The sequence below is a fragment of the Takifugu flavidus genome, chromosome 8 (genome assembly GCF_003711565.1).
Source record: "Takifugu flavidus isolate HTHZ2018 chromosome 8, ASM371156v2, whole genome shotgun sequence".
Taxonomy (NCBI): Eukaryota; Metazoa; Chordata; class Actinopteri; order Tetraodontiformes; family Tetraodontidae; genus Takifugu; species Takifugu flavidus.
The window spans coordinates 1490869-1502271 of record NC_079527.1 but is presented as its reverse complement, the minus strand read 5'-3'; the positions used below and the strand labels follow the sequence as shown (position 1 = coordinate 1502271).

Genomic DNA, 11403 nt, shown 5'->3' with positions numbered 1-11403 from the left:
AACAATGGCAATAAACCTGATTCTGATTCTGATTGGTGGATGAGGGTTCTATGGAAGCAGCAGAGAGGTGTGTAAGACTACCACTCTGCATCCTGGTCTGGACCCTGGTTTGTCAGGTCACTTTGCGTCTAATAAAATTGGCCAAGTTACTAGAAATAAGAGAGGCACCATCCCTAGTGGGATGGACACCGTCTCTCCTAATCAGACCAGGTTTTCCCCAAAAACTGTTTTAGTTGTCTACAAAAGACACCTGGTTTTGGGGGCACCACCGTGACTGCCAGCAATGACATGCAAATAAACATTTCATCGCTGGCCAGATTGGGGAGGGGACCAGAGAACGCTACGGAGTCTGGAATCATTTTTGCATAAATGAACACCGACTCCATGTTAATTTTGGTGACCTCCGACTGGCGAAGCCAGGTGTTGTTTGCTCCAACGTGAATAATAACTTTACTGAATTTACGTTTACTTTTCACCAGCAGCTTTAGATTGGCTATTATTGATTCCTAGTTTAGTCGATTTCTCAGCGGGTCGGGTGAGTCACTGAGTGGGTAAAACAGTTAGCCATGGGAAGTGGTTGGTGGTGCACCGTGGGCCTTTGGTTTGGGTAACGCTTCCTGTGAACAGCTAGCTGTAGCTATGCTAGGCAGCTCCGCAGCAGCTACCTTCTCCTGGCTACCTGATGCAACTCCAGACAACTCCAAGCTGCGGAACCGTGTCTCATGCTTGCTGAGTCTCGCCTCCAGAGCAATAAACACACTACATTTTCTGCACATATTTCCTTCACTAGAGGAGGCAGAAGAGTAACTAAACATTTCACACACTGAACAGATACAGGGTGAGACAGATGATGAGGCTCCAAGTAACTAGAATTGCCCAAGTATTTAATTTTAAATAAAGTTAATTCAACAAACACTGTGTACAGTGTGCCAACAAACTATACTGAGTAAACAGGAAGTGACGCAATACATTACCCAATGGAATCCTAAGAGAGCCTCGAACAATGTCTGTATCACCGCTTTGGGTCTGTTTGGCCAGTCACACCACAGTGGGGAGACAGATTGCGTACACCTGTCTACTGGTGTCCAGGAAGTGCTCGTACAGTCCAGTAAAGTGCATTTCCTGACAAGTCTTACAAAGTCAATTGAGGGTGCATCCATCCTCCGTGTACTGGCGATCATACTTCCAGGACTGCTTGCCTTCCTTGAGCCACTTCACAATCTGATCAGCGGTCAGCTTCCCGAACTTCCTGCAGGCATCAAGGTGATGGTCACCTTCAGACTACAGTGGGATTTAGACCTGAGTTTAGCCTTCACCTGAGTGTGTCCAGCTTCAGCCTTCTTTTCCGTAGTTGGCTCTCCGGCTGCATTGAACCACTCTGTTGTCTTTTCCTTGGACTTGGTGGCTCACTGATCCCTCCTAAGTGACCATTCAATGATCTCGGTGGTGACTCGGGATACTGCTGACGGCGTATGAAGCCAAGCAGCCAAGTCCTACAGGTTGTGGGTCCTGCGAGCAGCAGCCCGCATAGTGCCATTCTGTAAACAATGGTCCTGGGTAAGCTGGACCAGCTGTAACAGCTATCCAAAGGTCTCTGGTCTCTCCTCCGGACAGTCAACAAAGGTTGCACATTGGATTTTGGGGCCATCCGGGCCTTTAAGGGTCTGTATCATGCAACTAAGGTTCAGACGGATGCAGCAAGTGGCTCAAAGGCAATGGAATCACCCAGCCTGAGAGCTGGAGAGTTGTCTATAGTATCCAGTTTGTGCTGTTCAACACAAAAGGTTCTAACTGCCTCCAGCCAACATCTGCTGAGCACCACACACTCACAGACTGCTGACATGGAGATATTATCAATCGTTTTTCTTTTATTACTTTATTTTGAAACGATAAAGACTCTGTGTTGCAGGTTTGTTCCATCGTAAAAAAGTTTATTATTAAGACTAAAGAGTGAACATCTGGCAGGAATCAAAAATTGAAACATTTATTTTGACTCTTCGCAATGAGATGAAGAAGCTGCAGCAATATCTGAACTCTCATGTTGGCAAATCTGGATGTTTTCACTCCTGTGGGTGTTCATGTGTTGCACTAACTCACAATTCTGGCTGAAGGTTTCCCCACATGTTTCACAGACATGTGGCCTCTAACCTGAGTGAACTCTCATGTGTTTATTTAATGCAGAATTTATTTTGAAGGCTTTCCCACATGTTTTACAGACGAATGGTCTCTCACCTGTGTGAACTCTAATGTGATAATTTAATGCAGAAACTCGTTTGAAGGATTTCCCACACGTTATACACAAATATGGTCTCTCATCTGTGTGAACTCTCATGTGGACAATAAATGCAGGACAATCTTTAAAGGCTTTCCCACATGTTTTACAGACATATGGTCTCTCCCCTGTGTGGTCTCTTGAATGGATGATCAAGTCATGACTTCGTAGAAAGGTTTTCCCACATGTTTTACACAAATATGGCCTCTCACCTGTGTGAACTCTAATGTGATCATTTAATGCAGAAAGTCGTTTGAAGGTCTTCCCACATGTTTTACACAAATATGGCCTCTCACCTGTGTGAACTCTCATGTGGATATTTAATGAAGAACAATCTATAAAGCCTTTCCCACATGTTTTACAGATGAATGGTCTATCACCTGTGTGAATTCGCATGTGGCGTTTTAATGAAGAACCTTCTGTAAAGGCTTTCCCACATGTTTTACACAAATATGGTCTTTCACCTGTGTGAGATCTTATGTGGATTTTTAATGTTGAATTTATGCTGAAAGTTTTCCCACATGTTTCACAGACAAATGGTCTCTCACCTGTGTGAACTCTCATGTGGACTTTTAATTTAGAATTTCTTTTGAAGGTTTTCCCACATATTTTACACACATGTGATCTCTTACATGTGTGAACTCTGAGGTGTTTTTTCAGTAAGGTTGACCGTTTGAAATCTTTCCCACATGATTCACAAATAAACAATCTGGCTCCTGTGTCACTTTTATTGTCAGCCAATGAGAAGCGATGCCCTCTGGACCCTTTCCCACATGCCAAGCCAACGTGTGGGGTGTCATTAGGATTGATTGTGGAGTGCCCTGTCATGTCTACCTTGATGTTTCCCTGTTGTTCACCTGTGTTACATGCAGATGTTTTAGCACCTGTGTCTGTATCACAGTCCACTGCTGACTCTGCTGGGATGTTTACATTCCCAGTCTGACATTTAGGATGATTCTGCCTCATGGTTTGTTTTGGCTCTTCAGCCGTGGTCCACCTGGAGTCTTCGCTGGTCCTGTTTTCCTCATCTTTGCTCTCAGATATATGAGGACTGTAGGAGAGCAGCTGCAGGTCACAGTCTGGATCTGGTAACACAGGGCTTTGAACTGTTGTGTTCACCTCAGGCTTTTCCTGGCTCTGATCAGGATTCAAGCCCAGTTCACCGTTGTTCTCTTGCTCATGTATGGGAGTCACCATTAAGGTGTCCATCTCCTGCTTCACAGTCAGTGGCTCTTCATCCTGATAACAGCAGGAATCTTTCTGTTCCTCATTGATTTGTGGAGACTTTGAGTCCTCCTGGTCCAGACTGCAGCTCCTATCCTGATGCTGGTAATTATCCTCTTCCTCCTTCCACAAAGGTTGCTGCTGTGAAAGCTCTGGAAATGGAGGAGAAATCATCAGGAATGGAAAGAAGCATGTCAGTGTGAAGCGATAGGTTTAGGGGCAACTGAACAAAGGGCAGTTTTTACCATCCAACGAGCCACAACAACAGGCAGCTCACAATATCAATGTTCAAACCTGCAGCCTGTGAAGTTCCGCATCTCTTCTCCAAACATCTGAAAAATCGGCCACCTTAGAACGAGTAAATCTGAGGCTGCCATCTTTTTCACAAACCCGTTTGTTTACTTCACATTTAAAAAGGGAAGACAAAGACTCCAGCGAAACACAGCAGGTGTAAATTAGGAGTTGGTAATAAAGGCTTCCAGTGCTGACGGAGAAGACCCTGCTCTGAGCTAGGAGCTAAAAGAGTCATAACCACTAAAGTCAGAGCATGAAAAAATCCCTAACTCTGCAATAGAAAAAAGGTCAAGGTTGGTAATAGAAACTGCAAAAATCCCTCCAGTGCAAAGGGGGCGATGGTGATCAAAACAAGTCTTGATTTGATTTTTTTCAACTCAATTCATTAAACCCATCTGTTTATCAGTGTCTGTTAAAATCAAAATTATCGCTAGGTGCGTTACAGAAGCCCAGAGCCTGACCCCCAATAAGAAGCAGAGAAGGAGAAAAACTCCCCTTTAACAGGAAGAAACCTTGAACAGGACCTGGCTCATATGGGGGGACTCTTCTGTTGATGGTTGGCTGGGCAGAGAGGGAGGAGAAGGGGGAGGACGGGTAGAAATCATGCAAACACATTAATGACACTGAGCTAGGGCTGTATTAATATTTATATCTATATTATATTATTAATATGTGCCATAATCACACCACAGACCAGTCCTTGGAGTGCCACAAGTCAGGAAAAACTAGCTCCGCTTGCTTAAGCCTTGTCCACAGCCATATGAGTGGGCATGCCACCAAAACTACACTTGGAAGCCGACACCATCATCTTGTGATTGGTGACATAAGCAGCAATAACCTCAGGGAGTTTTTAAACTGCTCTAAAACAAATAAGTTTGCCGGATTCTCAAAAGTATCTAGTTTAAAAGCCGTACACAGCTCTGAAAGTGTGTATTCAAATCCCAGGTGTCTTCCATCACTTTTCTTCTATGTCCAGAATTGCCTGTGAGCCTCAGGAACCAACTCGTAGGTCTTTAACAGAGCTGATTTTACAGCCTTGCTACAATCAGAAACAGGCAAGAATGAACAGACCTGGATTAAGAGGGCAAAGACCCCTGGGCACAAGCTATTGGATGACCATATACACGCAGGCACGCACACAGCCACCCACTTTACTGTTTCTCTGGTAACCGATGAGAAAACATGAACAACCGTTATTGATTTGATGAAGCAAATTCCAATATCTGACACATCCAACATGAGGAGAGTCCTCTTGCAATAGACGTTTTCGAGAGGCATTTGGAAGAGCTGAGGAAAGCCGTAGTGATGTCTTTGGCCATGGATGAGTCAAGTCGCGCAGTTGTGCCTCTGTGTGTGAATTTTTTTGACAATCAGCTTGGACTATTTCCCCTGGAGGGACAGACCACCGGTGAGATTTTATTCACAAAAATTGCTGCATTCTTTGAGGGGAACAACTTGAACAACATGCTGTGTCCTTGCTCAACTCTGGCTACCCCTGTTAGGTTCAAACTGTTCATATAGCAATGTTGTTTCCGCTTATTATCACTCCTGTGCAGAACCATGTGACCTGCTTTAAATTATGTTCTATCGCCTCGGGATAGCAGGGGACAACCTGACCACCCTGTGACACTCCATCCCCTAATTTCTTATATGTTCCTTTTGTATACGTCATGCTTTGTTTTATCATGCGACGCTTACGCTTTATCATGTGATGCTTGCACTTATGCTTATTGTAATCTTACATGTTCATGTGCTAATATAAAATAAACCTTGTCAAGGCTCACACTTTGTAGCTCACACTGCAGACGTGTGGGCTGCCCTTGCAGCAAGTAAACTGAAGCTTCCGTCTCATTCCTCTGAAGGCAACAGCACAGGGAGAAAACTGATCCTTTTCTCCCTAACAACCCCCCCATACACCACTTCACTTCTCACTGCTCTACATTTACACAATAACACACTAGTATCCTACATAGCAACAGTTAGCAACTTATTTATACATTTATGCAATGTAGTTTAACTGATCATTTGTACATTCCTAATTTATCATTTGTACATTTACCTCTACATTTCTTCTCTGTACTTCTAAGGCATTTAATGTACATATCCACCTGTAAAATATGTTCATACCTCAACCTGTAGATAACTGCACATAATGTATTCATTACTTGTTATTATATCTACATTTACTGCTCCTTTTAAACTTCGATGCGTAACTGCATTTTGCTGCCCTGTACCTATAAATGTGCAAGAACAATAAAGTTGAATCTAATCTAATGCTGGTGATGGATGGTGCTCCCTCAATGATTTGAAGGGATCCGGGACTCGCCACGAGGGTGGCAGCCGCTGCTCCGCAGATGAGATTGTTACATTGCCTCATCCACCAAAGCCTCCTGCGTTCCAAACTAGGTGGTGAGTTAAAAGAGGTCATGGACTCTGTCCTGGCAAGAGAAACTTTATCTGTTGCACCTCCAGTTTACAGCACCGCCTTTTTCGCAAGCTGTTATTTGACACGTCTGCCGAGTACAAAGATTTGCTCATTCACAATGGCGTCAGATGGCTTAGCAAAGGAAACATATTAAAACATTCTTGTGAACTAAGAGAGGAGATTCTGGTGTTTCTCCAGTCTTCAAAACTGAAAAAAGCTGGCACATTTCTGTCTCTGAGGGAAAATGATGAGTCCAATGCCACTGTTTGCTTTTTGAGTGACACTTTCCATCATTGGAATGAGCTCAATGTGGAGTTGCAGGGCTGAGCAAAAACAGTGTCTGAACTTGTGGAGAAACTTCATGTTTTTCAAAGAAAGCTCTTACTCTTCTCTGCTGATCTTTGTACTGGGAAGATGCTTCACTTGCCCATATTAAGGAAATCTGGCCTGCAAATTACTAAGGTGGTTTCAGGCTTTTTTGATTAATTAAAAAACAACTTTGCCACCAGTTTTGATGATTTCAGCATCTCCAGAAAAGTGATGAGATTTGTTAAGGACCCTTTCTGTGTGAATGTTGAGGTGGACTTTGCATTGGAAGGAAAGGATCTAGTACCATCCCTGGATGAGGGTTTTTCACAACTGGAACTCATTGACATTCAGTCATCAGTTGAATTGTGACAGGCATTGCAGCAGACAGGTTTTGAAAAGTTCAGGACCCATGTCGTCAGCCAAGAGAAATGTCCACACTCACGGGGTCTTGCACTTTTTCTTCTGACAATGTTTGGCTGAGCATACACTTGTGAGTCCTCATCCTCACACTTCAATGCCATTAAAACACACAATCACATATCCTTCACTGACCAGCATCAGCAACACCATCTTCAATGTTCTTGTCAAGTCCAAAAATATGCCATTTCTCTCATTAGAGGGCAAATGCTGGCAAGATACATGCAAGATAACAGACATGTCAGTCAAGCAAGTAATGAGGATGGATTTTATAACAGTTTGATGCAATTGATGTTATTCACTTCATATTATGTACTTAATGTTTGCCTTGAAATGGTTCAACTGAATATTGAGGTGTCTGATGTAATTTCAAGATAAGGAAAAAAATGTCCAGAGGTCAACTAAGGCTCTGATTGTGATTCTTTCCCTCATGTTAGAGTGAGGTGGTGATTGTTGAAAGCATTTTGAAATGTTTTTTTGCCTTGATAAAGTGCCATGCACTGTTACATTGTTATAATTAGAGGCATAATGTGCAGTTTTGTTTTGTATTTGTTGATGCACTTGGAATTTAAGTTGTTTGTCAGTTAAATGAAAATGTAAGAAAAAAAACAAAACAACAACCCTAAACTGGGTGCAATTTGAAATACATTGTCCTAATAAAAGACCATGCACTTTTTTGATGTTATATGTACTTTGCTTTTATTTATTCACTTTGCTTTTTATCTATGTTGGAGATACATTTGATGTTGTTTGTCACTGAAACAAGTGCAACCTTACGTATATGTGATATGGCTGAATTAGACTGATTCTTATGATTTATGTCCAGACTGGACTATAATTATTACAGTAGTAGTCTATGTTTAGATTTTTGTCCATATGTTGCTCTATATTTACAAAATAACCAGTAATCTCAGTATGTTGTGGTAATTTCTTTATTTGTTACCATGATTACTCATATTCTCTGGCCCCTTATTTTGCTTCAGATTCACAAACCAGACCCAAATCCAAATTAATTGAATGGCCCTATACCCAAGATAGTGCACAGTAGTGTGTACACCCCCCCCCCCCCCCCCCCCCCCCAACTTAAAATTGTTCTTCGGAATCGTCTGTTCCTCAGCAGGCGACAGGATCTCAGTAAAAGAATATTTACAAAGATGAAAAGTAGCTCTGGATCCATTTCTTGATGAAAAATTGCTTTATTCAACGTTTTCACTACAGCGGAATATGACTTGAGAATGTGCCATCACGTCTTGGCTTGAAAATGTCAGGGGACACTAATTATCTTAGGTAATTATTTTTTATTATTATTGACATTATTTTTTATTTCACTATATGAAGTTAATTCGAGCGTAAAATATTGCATTTCCAAAAAACAACCGCTGAATGTATTCGAGTGGGTTTCGGAAAGGTTAAAATAATTAAATGGACGTGGCCACTTTTACAGTCGACCGGGGTAGTAATTATTATGCGACACCATGACGTCATTTTGTGTGCGCCGTAGTGTCCGATCGATCATTTTAAATTCAGGGCACTACGTAGTTCACTCAATCCATGTCCCCCGTGTAGAGAGTTGTGAATAGGGAACCAGTGTGTAGTTTCGGACACAGCGATGTACTGATGCACCCTCACCCGGTAATATATCCCATTAGCCTTTGCGGTATCACGTGACCACTTGTTAATTGCTGGTGAACCGGGTCACGGAGAAATGTCATACAAATGTTAATTGTCGTCCACTTTGTGTTTAATATGTAACTTTCTGGAAGCATAGTGCTTCTTTCACTTTGGTGACGCTATGACATCATTTAGCGTGCGCCGGCGTAGTGTACGAAAACAAATTTAAAATTCAGTGCACTACATAGTGTACTCAATCCAGCACCCCTATGAAGTAAGTAGTGAATAGGGAACGAGTGTGTGGTTTCAAACACAACGATGATCCATAAACTCTGTAAGCTATGCAGACACAGAAGTGTAATGAGGTCGTTACTTTTTCAGATAAATGGAGCGCGCTCACCAAGGAACAACATTATATCAGCAGCTATGGCCTGTTACCTAGCAACATGTGTGCCGCTAACTCTTATAGCGTTGCTACTGCTCCCAAACAACATGTGGAGTTGTGTCAATACTCTGAGCAGTGGACAGATTTGTTAGATTCTTCATCGCCACCTACTGGCCTGCCATGCTCACTACCTTTTCAGTCCTCAGAGGTTTACATTTAAATTGGTATAAATCAACATTTAGCAGCACATTTACGTTGCAGAAGCACTGCTTCAGTGTCACAATGAATATCCTTCCATATTTTGTCTTGTTAAAGTCTTACATACCTGTCCTGTGTAACTTTATTTGGGGTCTCCAAACACTTTCCACCAGTCTGCGCTGATAATCGAGCTCTTCTTCACATCCGTCGAGCTTTTGTTGAAACACTCGGAATATTTCTTCAGCAGCAACAGTCAGTCGCTCCATGACGAACGTCCTCAAACACTCAACAGAAGACATTCTTGTTGCTTCCACACCACAATACGGTCAAACATACAAAAACCGTCTGCTCAGAGCCACTGTTACCGATTCCTGCCGAATGTTACACATTAAAGTTCCGTAAAAACAACCACGGCATTTGGTTCCGCTGTGGTGTGTGTTACCCGAGGGTCGGGGCACAGCACAAAATATTGAAAGAGTATTGGACCAAAATACAAAAAACATATCTGTCTCGAGCCGCAAAAAATTAAAAGCCTTAAATAGGCCTTATAACGAAGGCAATAAGTGCTGTAAGTGCCTATATTAGCTAGTGCTTCTCCAATTTTTTTTCTGTTACGTCTCCCCAGAAACACGGTGAATGAGACATAACATATAAAAAATATTTCCTTTGTCATCACTAACGTTGAGGAAACTTCCCTTACTTACACGTTACTCGCGTTGTTTGTTTTCTCAGGAATAAATAGACAAACATTCAATTATGAATGAATGAAATGTGTGTGATTTTTTTGTTGTGTTTGCTTCAAAACAGAATACTGGAATTACTTACGGAAGCTTCCGGGGTTTTCGGCTCTGGCCTTTTCAGTTGAGTAAACAAGTCATCGAAGTCATCAGCACCTTGGGCCCATATCAGATATGTTGCCATTTTTTGTCATGTTACAGCTGCATCTGTGGTGCTCCAGCCTGTCCTGATGGTTTTGCTTAAGTGTTGCCCACTTATGTTGTTATACGTGCACAGTCATGTAAGTTTGGTAATGAGTTAAGCCCACCTGTCATTTAGGTGTCCCAATGACAAGTTTGTAACAACGAAAGTGGAGCTGAAATTGCGAAAACTGGCAAATTCATTTGAACAGGTTGTAGTACCACTGTACTTCCAATAACATCTTATTTGTCTTACTGCATTTTTTTTTAGCCAAGTCTGAAGACCGATTTCTGACACTTTTGTCGTGTGTGCCAAAAAAACCCCAATCAGGCCATTCCTCCTGCTCCATCATAGCCCATTCCCAGTATAACGGAACCTTTTGAACACACAGTGTCAGGGACTTGGGTATTGTTTTGGTGTTCTTTGTTGGTTCTTTCTCCAGGGAGTATGGTGGCACCACTTCCCTACTTTCCATACTTGGGACATTCTAGTCACCTGATAACAACAGTGAGAAACAACCCATATTAAACAAATACAGGGCTTCGCCGATTATTAGCGTTAGCATGGCCTCACCGTCTGTTTCTCCTGGTGTCTTTGTCTGTTCAGCGTGTGAAATGTTTAGTTACTCCTCTGCCTCCCTTAGTGAAGGGAATAGGTGCAGAAAGTGTAGTTTATTTACGGCTATGGAGGCAAGACTTAGCGAGCTTGAGCCACCACCACCCACTTCCCGTGGCTAACCGTTTTTCCCCACTCGGTGACACACCCGCTGAGAAAACGACCCTGGTAATTGGCGACTCTGTTTTGCGCTACGTGAAGCCGACTCCAGCGACCATAGTCAAGTGCATTCCAGGGGCCAGAGCTGGCGACATAGAAGCAAATTTATGGCTGCTGGCGAGACATAAACGTAAATTTGGAAAAGTTATTATTTACGTCGGAGCCAACGACACCCAGCTTCGTCAGTCGGAGGTCAGCAAAATTAACTCGGAGTCGGTGTGCAACTACGCAAAAACAATGTCGGACTCCGTAGCATTCTCTGGTCCCCTCCCCAATCTGGCCAGCGATGAGATGTTTAGCCGCATGTCGTCGCTTTGTCGCTGGCTGTCACGGTGGTGCCCTGAAAACCAGGTGGCCTTTATAGACAATTGGAACACTTTTTGGGGAAAACCTGGTCTGATTAGGAGAGACGGTGTCCATCCCACACAGGATGGTGCCTCTCTCATTTCTAGTAATTTGGCTAATTCTATTAGACCCAAAGTGACCTGACAATCCAGGGTCCAGACCAGGAGGCAGAGTTGTAGTCTTACACACCTCTCTGCTGCCTCCATAGAACCCTCATCCACCAACAATAAC

The 11403-nt window shown here is 42.8% G+C and overlaps 1 protein-coding gene across 1 annotated transcript; it reads right to left on the bottom strand.

Moving 5' to 3' along the window:
• Nucleotides 1-863: 863 nt before the first annotated feature.
• Nucleotides 864-9551, bottom strand: LOC130530238 (zinc finger protein 883-like). Its single transcript, XM_057041248.1, has 2 exons — nucleotides 9263-9551; nucleotides 864-3648 (listed from the first exon to the last, which is right to left on the bottom strand). The coding sequence occupies exons 1-2, from the start codon at nucleotides 9432-9434 to the stop codon at nucleotides 2144-2146; spliced, it is 1677 nt and encodes a 558-aa protein (XP_056897228.1). The 5' UTR covers nucleotides 9435-9551; the 3' UTR covers nucleotides 864-2143.
• Between the last annotated feature and the right edge of the window lie 1852 nt (nucleotides 9552-11403).

Coding starts and splice junctions, on each gene's coding strand:
- LOC130530238 (XM_057041248.1), bottom strand. CDS start 9,434: ATGTCTTCTGTTGAGTGTTTGAGGACGTTCGTCATGGAGCGACTGACT. Junction 3,649..9,262: donor AATAAAGTTACACAGGACAG/GTATGTAAGACT, acceptor CTCCATTTCCAG/AGCTTTCACAGCAGCAACCT.